The 20810-nt window shown below is 54.0% G+C and overlaps 1 protein-coding gene across 4 annotated transcripts in view; it reads left to right on the top strand.

Moving 5' to 3' along the window:
- Positions 1-20810, top strand: part of BRF1 (BRF1 general transcription factor IIIB subunit) — a 1105609-nt gene that overhangs the window by 598310 nt on the left and 486489 nt on the right. For all 4 annotated transcript variants that reach the window (XM_069638202.1, XM_069638201.1, XM_069638205.1 and 1 more), the window contains one exon: positions 1412-1538. In XM_069638202.1, the coding sequence (XP_069494303.1) occupies positions 1412-1538 (127 nt within the window). The remainder of the gene's footprint in view (positions 1-1411; positions 1539-20810) is intronic.

The following is a 20810-nucleotide window of genomic DNA, read 5'->3' as shown; positions in this document are numbered from 1 at the left end:
ATACTAGTTGACGAAGCACTGTAAATAGTGAGGGATTTTAGCAGCAAACACTCACTGGCATATTTGCATACCAACAATACTTTGCAAGCAAAACATATTTAATGTCTCAATATGATATTATGTGCATTTAAAGAAAATGTCATTAATCGGCATGCACATAATTATTTTACAGTGCATACAAGATTTCTTGCAACATATACCCCACACCTACAACCCTATAATATTAAACAAGTGCTCATTGAAGCTAGATTCTGTATACCAGCGAGTTACCATATAATTTGTTAAGGTCTATGCCCAATGGAAGTCTGAACACTTGGAAAGGATGCAGACTTTGTGAAAATCATTCAACTATCTGAATATCCATCGCCCTAATATCATAGAGGAGTAATGCTAGACATAGTCGATACCCATTTTCCCTTGCAGGCCAAGAAAATGATATTGCAATGTTGCTCTCCACCCATAGGGTATTGTTAGCAGTATTAAAGTAGGAGATGCTGAGCATTACATTTGTCTACTCAAAATCCTTACATGGCAAATTATTATTTGAGTTTCATGTGTTAACTTGCAAGGGGACCGCTGCAAAACACCTGCGTGACATATGTACAAAGAGGAGGAAGCATTGGATGAGGCTACACATCCAAGTAGACTGCTTACTCAAAGTCGGTAACCAATTTCTGGCTGATAGTTGGTTTACATATTGTGGGTGATGCTTTTGGTGAGGCGCCATGAACAGAAATTCTGGTACTTCCTGGTACCTTACTCATATTACAAAAAATATAAAACAAGTGGATGTCGGTACAAGTCATGTAACCTTTCGTAGAGCCAAAAGAAGAAGAGTCCAGGTTGATATCTAAATGTTTTCTGGGGCACAAGTTAGAGTCACAAGGTAAAAGCATGGTAGAGCCAAGTATCAGAGTCATGGGTTGGGAGGAAACATTATTTGTTTAATGCGTCCAGGGACAACTTGGTTAGATTATGCTGTTCATGGAGCCACTTTTTCATATTAGTATTGAATCTCTTGTGGGTGTATTCTGTTGGGGTTTTTAGATTTTTAAGGTCACACTTGCACAGTAGGGTAATGCAAATGAGCTATAGCAGAATATTAAGAATAGTCAGTCATTTTAAGAGAAAGCTAATGTCAGGTAATTGTTGTGGCTTGTACCTTATTGAATCTTTTTAGTTAGGTGAGAATTGTCTGTGTGCGCTGCTAAAAGTCTTCTGAGCGGCACCCAGAAGCAAGCTGGGCAAGTGCACATGCGCACAGCTTAGAGGAAACATTGGTCATGGCTATTCATGTGGCAGGAGGAATGTAAGATTTACCAGAGCCAGTCCTTTGCACTTGATATGCCTTTTGTATGTACACGTCGCTTGACATAGTACTGGTAACATGCATCCCTTTGTGTTTAACTAGGCTCACAGAATTTGAAGACACTCCTACAAGCCAGCTGACCATTGATGAGTTTCTGAAAGTGGACTTGGACCAGGAATGCGACCCTCCCTCCTTCACAGCGGGTCAAAGGAAAGTCCGGATCCAGCAGGTGAATATGGGCTGTTCTGATAAGCTCATGCAGCGCTCTCCAGATGTTCTGGACTACAACTCCCATTTAGTCTTGGTCATCGTCAGTGGTTAAGGATTCTGGGAGTCCTAGTCCATCTCCCAGGGGCAGAGAGGCCCGCTAGGGTGCCAAATCTGCAGCCTTTGGTGGAGTATACATTTCGAGCAAGCATTTTGGTTTTATTTTACAAAGTGTGTAATATTGTTGCAAAGATAAATGCATTAGAAAGTATGTGTTGAATTGCTGAGATGTGTCAGGGAGGCAATGCCATTTCCCTGCTCATAGAGGCCGCCAAACTCTCAAGTCTTCACGCTTTACTGCGTCCGTTCTGCATGCTATAGGGACAAATGTACACGTGTTGGTATGAACCGCCACCTGCTCGCTGTAATATGCGTTCATTATAGTTACTGCACGGAATCCCTCACACCAAAATTCCTTCCACTTCTAAGCACTGTAAAATCATCCTACTTCTAAAATGTAACGTTGCCTAATTTATTAACTTCCAACGAGTGAAGGGCTGAGTCGTCCATGATGGGATTTGAGTCTGTCTCCTCTAGACTAAAGAGAGCGCTAAGCTTGCTAAGGTGCCCTGCCAAATGCTTACTTTTGTGTCAGAGCAACACAAGACAGAAAAATAACGCGTGCATCCGTCCATTTGGACCCATAAAAATAGAAATTGCTCATTCCTCTTTTCCCCCCAGAATTGTGTAGAATGACTACACTGCACACATTAGTGGAAATAAGTCTGATGATGCGGCGACTGCTCTGTGTCCAATAACCTGCTTCCCCCTTTCCTTCCAAAAGTCCTGTGTAGGCCCAACTCTCCCAACCCTATGCGCCTGAGCCTCGCCTGCCCATGCAGGTGTTCCTGGGCGGGAGGAGCGCCGTTTCCTTGGGGGAAGCTGAGCCCTTGTTGTCCCCCCCCCCCCAGACGCCCCTGCCGCTTAGGCTCCCAAGGAGCGCTGGTCTGAGAAGAGCAAAGACCCTTTCGGCTTTCTCCTGGCTCATCCGCAGTCTGTCTCTTGTGCTTGGTCACCCACACACTGTCAAACCACGAGTGGATTACCGCCCACCGTGGCTCCCCCTTCCTTATCTCACATTTCCAGGATTTTAGTGCAGAGACTCCAATAAGAGATCCACCCCCATTGCTGACAGTTGTACCCCATCCTTCAGGTAATACTCTGGGGACTTCAAGTTAATCAGGCCGTGCCTGATCTGTGCAAAACCTCTGCCCCTGCAGAATTTTGCCATTGCACAATTCAGCTTTCTTCTAGACCTTTCAACTGCTGCATGACTGCCTGCGTCTCTCCACTCTAGTCTCGGGATTATTTCCGACCAGATGATTTCCGTTTCTCCCAGTTGTCCTGCCAGTTCCTGCAATGAGAACATAATTTCCCCCATCAAAGTCCCCCTTCCTAGGTTTGTCAAATCATTACCTCCCAAATGTATGACCAATACGTCCGGGTTCTGCTGTTTCCCCAGCAATTTGCGCACATGCCCCTGCAGTTGTGCCCATTTCATCCCTGGCACCCCGTGCCACCCAATCCTGAACTCGACTCGCCGGCCGTCAACTCTTCCTGCTCCGACGTCCAGCTCGCCCCTGCCCTAGACACATATGAGTATCCTAGCACCCAGACGGATCTCCTCCTCCTCCTCCTCCTCCTCCACCGGGCTGGTGCTAATGGGATGAGAAGGCAGCATGTCAACCTTACATTTTCTCCGGTCTGATGCATCTCTTAAAACACGTGGACCTCAATCTCCCTATCTGCTTGATCTGCTGCAGCTGAGGTGGCTGCCCCTATCCTAAAAAAATGCGTCCCGAACACCCCTTCCGTTTCCCCAATGTTCCCCAATGCCATGACCCTTTTAAACTGGAAGCGGCTCAACGCGGACCCATCCTTGTGAATGAGCAGCAGCGCCCTCCCCCTACGCCCCACCCCCCGACGGTGGCCTCTGCTTGAGATAGGCCATCAGACCCTTGACCGGGCACACTATGCTCCCTGCACTTGGTTGAAGAGACAATGTGCTCCATTTCCCCACTTGGTCGCTGTTTTGGACTTTCTTAACAACATGATTAACCACCCATCTGACATGTGTACATCACCGAATTGCAGAAACCCTGTTCCCTTGGCCCCCTTGTTCTCCGGTACTAGTTTGCTCGCCCTAAATGCCCCAAAGAATGCTAATGTGAAGGCCACCCTGAATAAAACCACCTCAAATTCATCACAGCAAACCTCCCCCAGGCATCTGACCAATCTGTGCAGTTTAATGTCAATGGGCCGTCTCTCATTGGGTTCTTTCACCCCCAGCTTTGGCCAGCCTTTCATCGCCATTACAATGTAATGTTCCATCGTGGGGTCACCTTTTCCCTCTAATTTGGAATAATGGGCGATTGCAGCCAAGTGATGGGCCATCCATGCTCTGGTCCTTCCTTTATGCCAGCACCAGCCCACAAAGGCCCTTACTGGCAGCTCCCTCTGGCCTTCCACCAACACCTCCTCTTGGAAGGCTAAGAACCGTTCCCAGCATGCCTTGTATCTACTTGCTGTGCCTGGTGCTAGCGCTGAGTGAATCAGGGAACTCGGATTGCCCCAATCAGGTCCCACCACTGAGTATTGTTTGCTCCCGGACAACTCCCTCAGAACTTTTCCCACTGTAAACGAGAGAGAGCATCAGCGGCTATGTTTTTGACCCCCAGAATATGTTGTGCCAGCACCTCAATGTTTCGTGCCAGCATGCTTTTGTTGAGTTCTCTCAATAATCGCAACACTCTTGTATTGCTCGCTGACCCTTGGTTTATGACCTGGACCACTGCCATGTTACTGACCATAGCATCACCTTTCTGTTTTTCAGCAGCTCCCCCCACAACCTAAAGGCTATCACTATTGGAAAAAGTTCAAGCAACGTGATGTTCCTGGTGATACCTTGTTGATGCCACTCTGCCGGCCTCAATGTGCCACACCAATTGTTGTCCAAGATTGCCCCAAATCACAGGGCACCTGATGAATCCGTGAATAGCTTGAGTCTATCGCAGGTAGCCCCATCCTCCCTCCATAGCAGTCCCCTGTTAAATTTGTCCCAAGAAATTTTCCCACAACCTGAGGTCCTCCCGCACTTCGGATCCCAACCTGACATGTTGACCCACATGTTGCAAACCCACAGTCTTGAGCTTGATGCTTCTCGCAAACACTTTGCCTGCCGGGATGACCTTCCCCGCAAAATTGAGATTACCTGCCAGCGACTGGAGCTCCTTAAGTCGCTTTACTCTTTCCCATCAAACCTTTGATATTCTCCTTCAATTTCTTCACCTTATCCTGCGGGAGCATGCACTCCCTCTTGACTGAGTCAAATTCTATCCCCAAGAATGTCAAGCAGGTCACCGGGCTTACCGTTTTACCTTTGGCTAGCGGGACCCCCATCATCTTCATCATCCCCTGAAATGTACTCATGAGGGATCTGAACTACCCAGGCCCTTGTGTGCCAATGAACAAGAAATCATTAAGGTAGTGTAATATACCCCCCCCCCCCTCCTGACATTCTTGGTTTTTTTTAAAAATCAAATTGTATTAGGTTTCGCACCTGTTACAACAATGCAGAGCATATTTAAACATGAATAAACAGGAAACCAGTTATAACCCCTCACACCTCACCCCTTCCCAGCCCCCACCCCCCCCCCACCAGTTCAAGTTCCCAATAATTGCGTATTTGACGGGTTCCGAAAAGAGCATAGCAAAGTCTACATGTTGTGCACTTGGCACGCCGAAGTCATGGGCCGAGCTTTGGAGGGTTCGGAGTTGGACCAATGAACGCCGGCCTGAGGCCCCCAGAGGGGGGGGTTCTCCGGGTCCGGAGCCTAAGATTACACTGTGCGGACGTATTTTTCGAAGGGGAGCCATGTTTCCTCGATGTTGGATCTAGATTCATCAAGTAAATGCGTGAGGAATTCCATGTCGTAAATGGCCCGTACCTTGGTTACCCATGCTTTTTCCCTGGGCATTCCGGGGTTCTTCCATTTTTGTGCCAGGCAGCACCTGGCCGCCACCAACATGACCTGGAGCATATGGTCATGGGTATTTTCATGATCGTCCCCAATGTCAATTCCGAAAAAAGAAGCCGCCAGGGGCAGGAAGGCCGATTCGCCCCATCTATCCCCTTAATCCATGTCATAACCTCCTCCCAGTACTTTTGGACCATCGGGCCCCTCCACCACATGCGAATATAATCCTGCCTTTCGGTCCTACACTTCCAGCAATGTGGATCGTACCCCGGCCTCATTCTAGCAATCCTCTGAGGGGGTAGTGCCAGCGATGTAATACCTTGAGGGCCTGGTGGCGATACTGGAGTGAGGCCATGGAGCGGTTGCCCCGCCTACACATCTCCCTCCACCTCTCGTCGTCGATCTCCACACCCAGGTCCTTTCCCCATTGTGTGTGTGCAGGTGGGGGGTCTCGCGGAACAGAAAAGAGGAAGAGCTTGTAGAGGCAGGATATTGTTCCCTTGGAGCCCCTCGCCGAAAGGATGAGTTTTTCGAAGTCTGTAAGGTCTCTCACGAGGGTGTCCCCCCAGGATGGTTCGGTCAGGACTCCCTCAAGCTGGAGATAGCGAAAGGGGGACAGGGTGCCTATCCCCAGGGCCTCCTCCAGATCTTTCAGGGGTAAGAAAGAGCCCGCCACCCAGAGGTGACCAGTCCTGCTAAGGCCGGCCTCAAACCACGTCTGGTACGCCGCTGGCTCCGCTATCTTGGCCAGGAAGGGGGGGGCCCAAATGCAGCTCAGGGGCGAGGGCCAAGTTGTGAGCCAGCGGTAGTAACCCCCTCCCTCTTTCCATAGGGACCACAACACTTTTAGGACTGGGTGATATAAGACACTTCTGGGGATCTTTTTCCTCGGGACCCAGAGCCATTCCTCTATGGTGACGGGCGCGAGAGGCCCGTTGTCCATGGCCACCCATTGTTTTTTCGTCCCCAGGGCAAAGTGGTCGACCAGGACCCTCAGTTGGGAGGCTCTATGGTATGTTTCAAGGTCAGGGTATCCCACCCCTCCATCCTCCTTCGGTCTGGTCAGTACCTCGTAGGAGGTTCTGTGTTTCTTCCCTGACCACAGAAAGTTGAGGAGGACTCGCTTTGTTTCTTTGAAAAACGTTTTGGGGATCAACACCGGGAACATTTGAAATAAAAACTTGGGAAGGATTACCATTTTTATGAGGCTGAGACGTGCCATCCAGGAGAGCCCCAACCCTGACCATCGCTCTGTCTTTCTGAATTGCTGACCAGAGGGGGGGGGGGGAATTGGCGGGTATAGGCCCTCGGGGTCACGGGTGACCTGGACTCCAAGGTACCGGAATCCGTCGTCTCTCAGCCTGAAGGGGATCCCGTTAACAAAGGTCATCTCTACGTCTGGTAAATTACCCCCTACGAACACCACCGATTTCTCCAGATTAACTTTGTACCCCGATAGGTCCGCATAGCGCGAGGCCCTGCAGCATTCGGGAAACTGTTTGGTTTGGGTTTGTGCTATAGAGCAGTGCATTTCTCTGTCCTGTACTCCCCTGATGGCCGCATCGTTGCGGATCGAGATTTCCCATGGTTCCATCACAAGCGCGTAAATTAGGGGGGACAAAGGACATCCCTGCCGTGTACCACGCTCGAGGGGGAATTTCCTCGACTCGGTCCCATTTGCCACCACTCTAGCGGAGTAGAGCGTGGAGATCCAACCTAGCCACCTCGGGCCCATACCCAGGGTCGTGAATACCTCCCTAATAAAGGCCCAGCTGACCCTGTCAAAGGCCTTCTCCGCGTCAAGGGCCAGCAGAAGCGCGCCTTCGTCGTGGACCCCTCTCGAGGCAAGCACATGGAGCGTCTTCCGCATATTATCAGAACCCTGCCTGTTCAAGACAAATCCCGCTTGGACGGAGTTTACCAGGCGCGGGAGGCAGCTCTCAAGTCTGGTGGCCAGGATTCTGGCAAAGATCTTAGCGTCCAGATTGAGGAGTGAGATGGGTCTATAAGACCCACATTCCGTCTGGTCCTTGCCGGGTTTGGGTATAACGGTAATGAGGGCCTGCAAAAATGTAGGTGGGATGGACTCCCGGTTCCTGATCTGGTTAAACAGTTTGGCCAGGGGCTTCAACAGGACAGGTTGGGTCCGTTTGTAAAAATTGGCTGTGTAGCCGTCTTCCCCCGGTGCCTTTCCCACCTTCAGTCTTTTGATGGCGCCCTCCTCCTCCGATATCTCTCTCTCCAGGACTTCTAGCTCCCCATCGGGCAGCCTAGGCAGAGGGTGTTCTGCCAGGTAGGCGCTGATATCCCCCAGTGATTCGCCTGCCTTTTTGGAATAGAGTTTGCTATAATAGTCAGCGAAACACTCCACTATTTCCTCGCGGCCCCGTGAATCCCGCCCACTCCATCCCTGAGACGAGTGACTCCCCTCTCAACCCTGCAGCCCCGAGCCCTCTGCGCCAGTAGGGTCCCCACCTTATCTCCCCGTTCGTAGTACCTCTGCTTAGTGTATCTCATTTTCTTGATGACTTCCCCTATGAGGACCGTATGGAGTTCCTGTCTTTTGCCCTGCATCTCCTCCAGAAGAGCCCCTCGATCCACCCCCGGGAGGCCCAGTCTGGCTCGCAGAGCGCCCAACTCGGCGCAGAGTTTACCCTCGATTAGGCCTCTCTCCCGCTTACGTCTCGAACCCTCCGCTATGAGAAGGCCCCTGAAAGTGGCTTTTGCGGCATCCCACACCATGGACATATCTGTCTCGCCGGTGTCGTTTGTCTCAAAATAGGCCAGCATTTCCTGCCTCATGAAATCACGAAATACTGGGTCCCTGAGGAGTGTCTCATTGCAACGCCATCGGGAAGATCTTGGGGAGATGGGCAGTGACCAATTCGCTATGAGGAGTTTGTGGTCCGACGAAGTTATGGCTTCCACCTTCGGCTGTTGTGCCACCCCGTTCCCCTCTTCCGAGAATAACATAAGGTCGATTCTGGTGTAGGTGCAATGAGGGGGCGAAAAGAAGGTGTACCCACCCTGGTTCGGGTTTGCTGTTCGCCAGATGTCCACCCAATAGTGCCCTCTGAGGAGGGCCTGCAGGGCCAGTTTGTCCTTGGAGACGCCCCTGGGTGTCCCCCCTCTCGCGGACCACCAGTCAAGCCTCTGGTACATTTTGAGGTTGAAGCCCCCCCCCCCCCCCCCCAGTATCATGGCTCCCTCTGCCCACTCGTCCATGACATGAAAGACCTGGGTGAGAAAGTGTATTTGTTTTGAGTTGGGCGCGTATAGAGTGGCCAGGGTAACGCGCTCTCCCTCACAGGTTCCCTTAATGCCCAGAAAACGACCACCAAACCCCCTCTTGGTTTCTATGTCTGTGAGATGGAATGCCCTGCTCAGGAGGATTCCCACCCCTTCCTTCTTCGAACTTCTGTGTGAGGCCCAGTATTTGCACCCAATGTCTTTCCCCTTGATCTTCGATTCCCTGCCTTGCCTGTAATGTGTCTCCTGTAGGAAAAGAACCATTAGGTGTTGCTTACAGAACATGTTGCTCGTGAGAGATCTCTTGTTCTGGGAGTTAAGGCCCTTGACATTCAACGTGCCTATCTTTGCTTCAATCATTGTCATTTTTCGTTACGCGCACTGAAATCGCCTCTAAGTGTCTGCTACTCGGAGCCCGTTGCAAAAAAAGTGTCCATAGTTTCAGCTGGTTTTCCCTTTCCCCTCGAGCCCCATGGGGGGGATCCCCCCTTCCCACCCCCCCCTTACCTGTTTTGTGGGGCGTTCGCCGCCGGGTCCATGGATGGGGATGTGACTGGCAACGAACCACCAGGGTCGCTTCCCTGGCCCCGGGAAAAAATGTTCTTAGGTGTAGCGCTTTCCAACCTGTCTCTCTTCGTTAAGCGCCGGCCCTTTCTGATCCGCGGCGGGGAACTGGCTGTAGCGTCTCCCGAGCCAGGCCCCCCCCGGCATTGGTACCTGGTCATGTCTCCCGTGCCCCTGGCGGGGTGTATCACGACATGAGGCCTGGAGAGGCGCTGGCCGTTGTCCGTGTGGAGTCGCTGTGCATCTTCCAATAAAACAATACAACAGCCTTTAAATGGGCAACACTTCAACCCTGACCGAAGTCGATTAAACAAAGAACCCTCCACAGGTCATGGGGCAAAAACACTATGAATGGCGGGCTCCATGAATCGTCGCATGCTCCTGTGGGGTGTGGATCAGGCCTTCTGTACAGAAAGGTGAGGCTTGGTTGCTGCTCGTATGCTCATATAGGATCTCCTCGGTCTGTGGGTGGATGTTTGGTTTTTTGGAATTTACATGAGCCTTTAACCTTTAGCTTCCCCTGGGAGAGGTCTGGGCCTCGAGGGGCACGAGGGCGGTCTCCGTTGGTTTCGTCCCGATTTTCTGATGGTCCCGTGATGTCACCTGTGAGATCCTCGGTGGCCCTTCGGATTTCCGCCTCTGTGACTAGTTGATATCTCTGGCCCTGCCATTCAAATGCTAGGTGGAATGGGTGGCCCCAGCGATAGCGTGTCCCCTTTTCTTGTAGCCATCTGGTGATAGTGCCGCATTTCTTTCGCATCTGGAGAGTGAGGGCCGAGAGATCCTGGTAAATCGTCACCCTGGAGTTACCATGTTGAATGTCCCGTAGGGTACTAGCCCTCTCCAGCACCCTAGCCTTGTCCTTGTAGTAGTTAAATCTTGCAAGAACTGAGCGTGGACCTCTACCCCCCCCCGCTACCCCGATGGACTCCATCAAGCAGGATGGTCTCCCCCGAGTCCAACCCCATGACAATCCTGATGAGGTCTTGGATTTTGCTTTCAAGACCAACCGGGGTCTTTCCCTCCGTCTCCTCAAGGCCAAAAATTCTCAAGTTGTTTCTCCTCTCCCGGTTCTCCATGTCGTTGACCTTGAGCTGGAGGTCCTCCTCGCGATGGTGCAGTTCCTAAAATCTAGTTTCCATTTGTGCCTCGAGGATGTCCGTCGATTCCTGGTTGTACTCGACCCCTTCTACCCGATCCTCCAGCGTTGAAACCATGGCCGTGAGGTCCGCTAACTTGGCCCCCATGTCTGTCCTCATACCCCTAATCTCTTCTAGGATCGTTTGGATGTTACTCTGTATGGCAATCATGTCCGGGGGTTGCGAGGCCACAGGGCCAGTCTCCATTTCGAGGGACCCAGGCGTGTATTGGTACTGCGCAAGGGTCTCCCTCCAGTTCATGGGGTATCGAGCGTACCAAGCTATAGGGTTCTCCTGAGGTGTCTGTCGGGTGGCGGGGTGGCCCAGGCGTGCTCCCGCGACGGCCTGAGCCTTCTCCGGTGGTCGGGTGGGCGCCTCTGCCACTACTCCGGAGCCCCGTGGGGGCTGTGTGGAGGTAGGCCGTTGGGGCGGTGGTCAGGTGCGGAAATGTGGGCCGTTGAGATGGTTCCGCAGTGCGCCGCCACGTCGGCTCGGGCACAAGCGAAACACTGGTGGTGAGAGCGGTAGGTGTGGCGGTGGTGCCCCCGTATCTCCAATGATGGATGGGCCGGTCGCCGGCAGCCGTTGGAACTTCTCAGAAGGCCCGCCCAGCGTTGGGCCCTGTGTGTTGAGTCAGAGCGGGTGGGGAATTCGACTCCTCCCACTGCTGCGCAGCTAGGCGATGTGCGGCTCCCATGCGGGGCCTTCCCTTGGGCGCAGGGGCGTCGCCGTTCACAGGTCGTTGTCTGGGGAACGGGGGCATCTCCGAAGTCTGGACTAGCTTCTGGGTATTCCACAGCGGTTCCCCTTCTCAAGGATCGCTGATAGATGGGGTTAGAAAGCACTTAAGGCATGTTTTTTGCCGTGAGTTTCCCGGGGCCATGCTGGGAGCTTGAATTTCAGGCGGCCATCTTGCCCGCGCCCCCTGGTGGCCTCCCTGACACTCTTGTTTGACTGCAAAGTCCAAGAAGGTGCTAAAAGCCTCAAAATATGCACAAGAAATGGCGCACCCCATAGGTAAACATTTATCATAGAAATACTGATCCTTTACCTTGAACCCAAACAAGTGCTGACTCTCCTTGTGAATAGACAATAACCGGAATGCAGACTCCATGTCGGCCTTCCCCATGCGGGCCTCCCTCCCGGCTGCCTTCACCATTTCCGCCGCATCATCAAAAGATGAATAATGCACTCAGCACAGCTCCTCGGCTATGTTATTTACTGATTCACCTTCAGGAAAAGAGAGGTGATAGATTAAGCGGTACTGCCCCTCCTCCTTGGACACAAGACCCAGGGGAGACCACACCAATTTCTCCATCGGCGGACTCTTGAACGGGCCAGCCACTCTTCCCAACTTGATTTTTTCGCCACTTTAAGTGCCACCACCTCTGGCATCCCCGCTCCTCACCGTAAATTAAGTGACTCCATGCACCCCTGTGCATGGAATTTTGAAACCCCACCTGAACCCTTCCCACAGCAGTTTAGCATCAGCACTGTTGTGATATATATTTAACCAGGGAGTCCTTGCTTGAATACTAACCGGTGTGGGCAAACCATTTTTTATCGTAATCTGAGACAATCGTGGGTATGTATCTTGTAACATGAGCACTTTTGCCTCATTCCCTCTTTCCTTACTCTTTTGCTTTGGGGCTGCTCCTCCCCTTTCCTTCGCCGGCTGTGGAGTTGCGATCCCCTGTGCCCTTACCATGTGTATGCCTGAATCGGCATGTTTTACCAAAGGGGCAACCCCTTTCAGTATTAACCCTCCAGCATTCTGCTTGCTCTCCCTGGTAGCTGGCTTGGCTGTCACAGGAGGAGTACCCGCAAAAGGACGCCCTCCCCCGTTAGGAGTAACCTCCTCTGCCCCTCCAGACTTGTGGCTTTTCCCCTTGGGCCTCGTCACCCCCCCCCTCATTTGCGGGCACCATTTTATCTATGAATTCCCCAATGTCAATCTCATCCCAAGACAAAGCTGGCCAAACTTGCATTTTAAGACGAAAACCCTGGTGATACTGTAACCACCCTTCATCCCCATGCTTCAAATGCAAATTATGGATATACTGTTCATAAGCAATCATTGATAATGCATCCTGGGGTATCTCTCTAACATAATTGACATATACATTTTGAACGCCTTTAGCCAGTTGTGTATGGTTGGTTCCACCTTGGGTTTCTCCTTGTCCTTCTCCTTTTCTGATAAGTCCTTTATACCTTCTCCCAGGGGTTCCATACCCACAAAGTCCAAGATCTCAATAAATTACTTCCTACACACATTCTCCTTGATGGTCCCTGGTATGTGCCATGCCAAGGAGCTTACTGACACCCGAACTGGAGCGAAGCCTGGCATTGGTCTGCCATATTGTGTCATATTGGGGCCCCACATTCCCTCTTGCATGCCATTGGTGCTGATACCGTAGTTTACCCCTGGCCCCACCAGGCTGGAACCTGTGGTGCCCCCGTTAGCGCTGCACCTTCCCGAGGCATTGAATTACCCCCCCTTGAGGAGTTTGAGTTGGCCAATGCTGTGACCTGATGCCCTTGAGGCAACTGAACCACCCCCCCAGGAAACCCAGTGTTGAGATAATTACCAGCCCAGTGGCCTAGCCCCCCTGGCAAGCCAGTACTGGGAGGATTACCTGCCCGATAGCCCCCTGAGCCCAGCCCCCCTGGCCCTAGAGTCACCCCTCTCTGTTGCACTACTGCCGCCTCACTTGCAATTTGGTTGAAAGCATTCACATTACCACTCAATAACTGACCAGTGCCCCCATTGCCCCATGCCTTCATACATTGCATCATCATACCTTTTCTCCAGCATGGGGTCTGGCATGGATTCACATGCTCATGACTATTCCCCGTCGTCAGGCTGGGAATCCTCGGTAAAGAAAAATCAGTATCAGTTTCGTTTCTGATCTGTCTTTCGTAGTAGTAACCAATCACTGATCTCTGCGTCATACTGACCACAGCCAATGACTTCCATCTCCCTAAGCCCCGCCTCTGGCAGCCATCTTCAGATTTTTACTGCACATTCAAGTGTTGGGATCCTCTTGCTATTGCTCTCGAGCTTTAGTGCGTTTTCGCGCTTTTTCATAGGAAAATTCTCTCTTTTTTCGGTCAAAAGAGCCTCAAGCTCCACCGTTTCTTTATCCGATCAACGGGGACCCATGTCGGATTCTTCTACGCCCCTCAAGGGTGAAGATTTCGTCGAGCCACGCTTTTGGAGGACTCCAGAAGTTTCTCAGGCCCATCTCGGACATGGCCCAGGAGAAGGGAAGCTCGACGCCCGGAAAGCTGTTCAGGGTCTGCCCTGGATGCCAGCTTCAGAATGTCTTCAAGGAGGACGAACACTCCCTTTGCCTCTACTGCCTGCAAGAGGACAAGACGCACGTGGAGAAGGACTGTGCATTTTGCAGCAACATGTTGGAGCGGACCATGAAGGACCGCCATCTGCGTCTCGCCAACTGGCTGGAAGGGAAGAGCCCATCAGGCGATAAAAAGAAGTCCGAGCGGTCTTCTAAGACCTTTGAGGGCGCCCCGGCGACGGGGGCCCAACAGAAGGCCAAGCACTGTGAGTCCGCTGGCACCGGGAGCGCTGAACGGTCGGGCTCTTCGGTTGCCAGGCAGGGCGCAACCTCCCCGGCGCCATCAACCACGAGCCAACGCTCTGGCTCGGGTAAGAGGAAGTCCGAGCACCCGGCAAAGCTTCTGGAGAGGCCCCGGTCGAGCTCGAAGGCCCCATCGGAGGGGGAGCGAGGCGGTGACCCTCCCCCCAAGGAGAAGGCGGTGAGCGCACCTAAGGTGGTGAAAGCCTTGATCCACCCTGCCAAGGCCTCTATCGAGACAGTCGCGGTGGCCCTGGCTGAGCCTGTGGAGGCTACACCAGTGGAGGCGACCTCGGGGCTCAGTCTCCCTGCCACCGTGGAGGGAGTCCTCTTTCAAGCCCATCGACAGGACCCCTGTGAAAACTCCGATGGAGAAGAAAAAGGGGGGGCAGGAGGCCATCGTGGATTCGGCCTCAACCTCTGAAGAGGAGCTGATCGAAGTCTTAAGCCACGGCATTGGCGTGGAAGAAGACCAGCCCGTCGGGAGGGACCCCGACGTAGGAGACGACGAGAACGTCGAGGGTGCCGACGAGATTCCTGACCGCCCGTCGGAATCCCCTCAACCAGTGCCGCAAGACAACGCGGCGGCCATTTTGTTGGCAATACAGTCCTTATGCTCGGAGATCAAGAAGAGATTGCCGTTACCACCAACGGAGGAACCGCTCCTGACGGGGGACCCGGAGCCAGGCCCTTCTGGGAGCCCTCCTCCTAAGAGAAGAAGGATTCATCCTCCACCTCCTTTTCAACCATCGCGCCCTGCTCAGCCCTCCTCCCCGTCCACGACCCGTGGGGATGATACGGGGACGGACACAGCCGCGACGGGTACAGACGACGAAGTTTACGATGAGGATCTTCCGTCGGCACCTCCTCCCCGGGCTTCCCCACCCCGACGAGATTGGATCGTTTCATGCCATGATCGCCAGGGCATCCGAGCTTTTCCAGCTCTGCCCGGAGGAGAAGAAGAAGGAAAGTTTCCTTTATCAACGGTGCGAGACCAAGAGGAAGACGGTCCTCGCTGTACCTCTACTGGACGATATCTGGGATGAGGGTCTCGCCCTCCTCAAGAACCCATGCACAACGCCTGCGAGAAGGGATCGGTACGAGAAGAAGTACCGGGTCCCGGACGCGGCCCCCTTGTGCCTTTGGGCACAGCCGACCCCGGACTCGGTCGTCTCCGCGCCGGCCAGGAAGAAAGCGGGGGGGCTTCGGCCTCTACGTCAACCTCCCTCCCGGATGGCGAGGGGAAGAAATTGGACACGATGGGACGCAGAGTCATCTCATCGGCAGCGACGACGATTAAGACTGCCAACGCCTTGGCTATCGTAGCCCGCTACAACAGGGAGTTGTGGTACAAGATCGCCCCCCCTGCTGGACTTCCTACCGGACGACAAGAGGGCGGAGGCTCTAGAGATCTTACAGGAAGGAGAAGTGGCGTCGGACCACGCCATTACGATAGCGACGGACATCGCTGACACTGGGTTTCGCTAGTTGGGCAATAGCGTGTGCCTTAGACGGCGTGGATGGCTCAAGGCAACGGACTTCCGGCAGGACGTGCAGACCATAGTTTTGGACATGCCGTTCGACAGGAGCAACCTGTTTGGGAAAACAGTGGACGATTCCCTACAAGCCATCAAGACGGACACGGAGACGGCCTGGGCTCTTGGTGTTCTCCAGCAACGACGCCCGCCCTTTCGGAGCGCCGGAGGCAAGCAGGGTGCCTCCAAAGGTTCCGGCGGCGGATATTCCACCTACCGTCAAGCGGCCCGTTCGTCGTCACAGGAAGCCTACAGGGGACGAGGCAAGTCAGGCGGACCCCACCGTCGTCGCCAGGGAGGACAAGGCGGCAAAGCCTCGTCGAAGCAGGACTGAACCGGCCGTGGGGTCGGACCCCCACCGAAGCATCCCAGTGGGAGGCCGGCTGGCGAACTTCATCAGTGTGTGGGAGTCCATCTCCACCGACCGTTGGGTGCTGGACGCCCTGGCCCAGGTTCACGCGTTCGAGTTTCTAAAGAAGTGCCCGCGCGTCCCCCCCACCCCCCATGGCCAGGAAGGAATATCATGTCCCACAACTTCTCTTGGAGGTAAAGGCGATGCTCAAGAAAGGCGCCATCGAGCTCGTCCCAAAGAGGCTTCGGGGCTCCGGAGTTTACTCAAGATACTTCCTCGTGAAGAAGACAGGAGGATGGCGCCCCATCCTGGACCTACGACGACTGAACAAATTCATCAAGGCACAGAAGTTCCGGATGGCCACCCTCTACCACGTCCTGGGTCAGCTGGAGGAGGGTGATTTCCTGTCGTCGTTGGATTTGGAGGATGCTTACTTCCATATCCCCATCCGAAAGGGACACTGAAAGTTTCTCAGATTCGTGGTCCAAGGGCGTCACTACCAGTTCAGAGCCCTTCCCTTCCCTTCGGATTGAGGTCGGCACCCAGGGTGTTCACCAAGTGCCACGCACCGGTGGCGGCGCGGCTGCGCCTGGAGGGGATCCGCGTCTACCCCTACCTGGACGACTGGCTCATCCGAGCAAAGACAAGGGAGCTCGCCGCGGAGCACACGGCGAGGACCGTCCAACTACTCACGGGCCTGGGATTCTCCATAAACTACGCCAAGTCCCACCTGGAGCCTCCGCAAGACGCACTGTTTCTCGGAGCGAAACTCGACACAGTGGCGCTTCTGGCCTCTCCGTCGGACGAAAGGACGGGTGCGATCTTGGGCAAGGTGCAGCGGATGCTGGTTGCGGACGCGGCCAGGGTGAGGTCCATCAAATCCCTCCTCGGAATGATGTCGTCTTGCATTTATCTCTTCCGCCTGTGCAGGCTTCGGATGCGCCCGTTACAGGAGTTCCTGGACGCTCGCTGGATCCAGACGACGGGCAGCTTCGAGGACAGGATCACACTCGACGAGAGCTTCCGACGAGCGATCCGGACGTGGGGCACCCGCGCGCATCTAACGGCGGGCATGGACTTCCAGACACCGGGCCACCAGAAGACAGTGACCACGGATGCCTCCCTGGAAGGGTGGGGAGCGCACACTGAAAATCTGCACGCAAGAGGCCTTTGGCTTCCGACGGAGAAGTCCCTCCATATCAACGTCCTGGAGCTCCGTGCAGTCTTTTGGGCCCTCAGGTCCTTTCTTCCGTCCCTCAAGGGCAAGGTGGTGAGGATCTTCACCGACAACACCACCACCATGTTCTACATCAGGAAGCAGGGCGGTACCAGATCCCCAGCCCTGTCCAAGGAGGCGCAGGTTCTGTGGCATTGGGCCGTCGCCTGAGGGATTGTTTCTGGTGCCGTTTCATCTGGCAGGAATAAAAAACACCATCGCCGACTCGCTCAGCAGAGAGCTGCGCTCGTGCCACGAGTGGGAACTACGACAGGATCTAGTGGACCGCCTCTTCCGATGGTGGGGCACACCCCAGATCGATCTGTTCGCGATGGCGACGAACTCCAAGTGCCAGAGGTTCGCCAGCAGGTTTCCCCAGCCGAGGAGCATGGGCGATGCTTTCTCGTTCCCCTGGGAGGGCATGTTTCTATACGCGTTCCCTCCATTGCCGTTGCTGATCCGGCTCGTCAACCAGCTCAAGGGGTCACGGTGCAGGATGATCCTCGTCGCACCTGCGTGGCCGAGGCAGATATGGTTCCCGGACCTTCTGGACTTGTCAGCGTCCCCGTCAATCAAGCTGCCAGTGGACGCGGATCTCCTCTCCAGGGAAGGAGGCGCCATCCTCCATCACAACCCGAAGTCGCTGAACTTGCAGGCCTGGCTCCTGCAGCGTTAGAGTTTGGAGGTTACGACATACCGGCCGACTGCAGAGAGGTTCTTGCAAAGGCCAGGGCGTCCTCAACTCTTAAATGCTACGGACACAAATGGAAGAGGTTCTCTGTCTGGTGCCATGCACAGAAGATTAACCCTCTACGGATTACGGCTCCTCAAGTACTGCCGTACCTACTGACGCTGGCCAAGGCTGGACGGGCGCACGCTTCCATCAAGATTCATCTTGCTGCGATCTCCCGATACACTAGAACCACGGGACGGACGTCTTTGTGGTCTCATCGTCTGGTGAAAGAATTCATGAAGGGACTGTTCAGATCGTTCCCGCCGGTGAAGGCTACGGCCCCGGCGTGGGAGCTCAACGTGGTGCTGACCAAGCTCATGGGACCTCCGTTCGAGCCTCTGCACTCGGCTCCGTTGAAGTTCTTGTCGTGGAAAACAGCGTTTCCTGTGGCCATCACCTCCGCACGACGGGTGGGAGAGATACAGGCCCTTTCCTCCAAGCCCCCGTACTTGACTTTTCACGACACGAGGGTAGTGCTCAGGACGCACCCCTCCTTCATGCCCAAGGTGCCGTCGGACTTCCACCTCAACGAACCCTTGGTGTTGCCTGTTTTCTTCCTGTAGCCTTCGTCGCCGGCTGAAAGGACTTTGCACTCACTGGATGGGGCTAGAGCGCTGAAGTTCTACGTGGACCGCACGAAGAGTTTTCGGAAGACGTCACAACTTTTTGTGAACTTTGGACCTGTCAATCAGGGGAAGGCTCTCTCAAAGGCTTCCATTTCCAGGTGGCTCTCCGGCTGTATCATGTACTGTCATCGGTTGGCAAACCGACCGCTGCCCGGCCGTCCGAGAGCCCATTCCACCAGAGGGATCGCAGCTACCACGGCGTTCCTATCTGGTGTGCCCCTGCTGGACATCTGCAGGGCTGCTACGTGGAGGTCGACGCACACCTTCACGAAATTCTACTGCGTCGATCGGGATTCCAGGGAGGAGTCCAGGGTCGGCCAAGCAGTGCTGCGCAACCTGTTCGCCTAAGGGGAGCCTGGTGAGAAGGTAAGAGATGCTTAATGTTGAGTTGTTGTATTGCTTAATGTTGAGCCTGTTGTCACCTCCCGTGGTTGTGCATGTGTGTACTGCTATATATTCTTTTATTCATGAGAATGTGAATCCATGCCAGACCCCATGCTGGAGAAGGAACACGTTACTTACCTGTAACTGTTCTCCAGCATGGGTCTGGCATGGATTCACATGCGAACCCTCCCGCCTACCTCTCTGCGGCTCTTCACTTGGTCATACTGCCACTTCACGTGCTACCAAATCTGAAGATGGCTGCCAGAGGCGGGGTTTAGGGAGATGGCAGTCATTGGCTGTGGTCAGTATGACGCAGAGATCAGTGATTGGTTACTACTACGAAAGACCGATCAGAAACAAAACTGATACTGATTTTTCTTTACCGAGGATTCCCAGCCTGACGACGGGGAATATTCATGAGCATGTGAATCCATGCCAGACCCATGCTGGAGAACAACAGTTACAGGTAAGTAACTTGTTCCTTACTGCCTCGAAGGATGCGGGCCCATCTTCAGTCACTACCACCGGTCTGGTTGCAGGCGTGCTGGGTCGACCACAGTTCCCTGGAACCTCTACTGGTGTAGGTGCCGGTACGGCTGCAACCGCCTGTGCCCTTCCCTTGCTTCTTGCCCCGGTCACCCTGTGCTTTTTGCCTGTCCTGGCTTGTTCCTTGCTCTGGCCTTCTGTGTCATGGTTCTTTTTCTCTTTGTGGTCGGCTCCTCTTCTTCCTCGCCATGTCCTTCTGCCTCTTCTTCTCCCTCCTGCCCTTGTAGTTCTCTCAATATAGCTTCATTATCAGGGAACATAAGGGAAGAATCTGGCCTCTGGCTGGGCCCCGCTTGTTCCTCCCTTGGCTGTGGGATCATGGCCTCCATCCAGGTGGGCCCGTGTTTGGCAGCAGCCAACCTGGCTATTGCCATGAATGCATCCAGATAGATCCATGTCAGTATTGGCCCCAAATGTTCTTGAACACTGGCCTGTATGCCCCACTTTGTTCAGTTCTCGTTGATCCCTTTATCAACGCTGCCAACACCTCCTCACCAGGCAGCCTGTGCAAATGTGGCTGCACTGGGTGCCCTGCGCGCTTTATAATGCGCTGTTCGCTCTACACAATGTCGGTTTCCTATTAGCAGATGCTTGCACAATTATTGCATGCGATGACGAGATTTCCCCTGAGCGGGCACGTGTTCCAATCACCCCCTTTGGCGGCTCTTTCCTGCAGGTACCGCGACTCCCTCCCTTGCGGTCGCCTTCACCTGTTGCTGTGGCTGAAACGGAGTTCGTGGCTGGCTGCGGTGCCCCTGGCCGATCCGCCCCTCACCCCTGCTGCCTCTCGCCGGTACACCGCAGCTGCGCTCCTTTCCCCACACCAGTGACGCCGATGATCTGTGCTCTGCTTCCTGGCGTTGGCAGTGCCCGTTCCTCTGCTGCCAGAGGTCCCAGCTGGCAACAATGGTCCGCTGCTCCCCGACTCTTTTCCTCTTTGCGACGACTGTTTGCAAAGCTCCTCAGTCCTTCAGGCAGCATCTCGCGACACGGGCCAAAGAAAGTCCTTCTGTCCGGTCCTGAAACCAAGTCCTCTCCGTGGTACGGGCAGGCGCCCCTCTGCAGAAGATGGATGCTGCTTGCAGCAAGGAGCCCGCCCCCTTTCTTTGTTGCCCTTCGCGGGCTTTTTCGTTGTCTGCCGCGCTTTGGCCGGCACCTCCCCTGTAACCCGGGGGGAGGAAGGAGGATGACACCGCCCGGGTTATCGGGGTGCCTCCTCCATTTTCTTTCTTTTCTCATCGTCACTGGCATGTCATTGCTTGAAATGCAAATGGGCACAGTCCCAAAGTCATACCACTCGCGTGGGGGCTGAAA

This window comes from Ambystoma mexicanum, chromosome 14 (genome assembly GCF_040938575.1).
Source record: "Ambystoma mexicanum isolate Mex_15411 chromosome 14, UKY_AmexF1_1, whole genome shotgun sequence".
Taxonomy (NCBI): domain Eukaryota; kingdom Metazoa; phylum Chordata; class Amphibia; order Caudata; family Ambystomatidae; genus Ambystoma; species Ambystoma mexicanum.
This window is presented reverse-complemented; position numbering and strand designations above follow the sequence as displayed.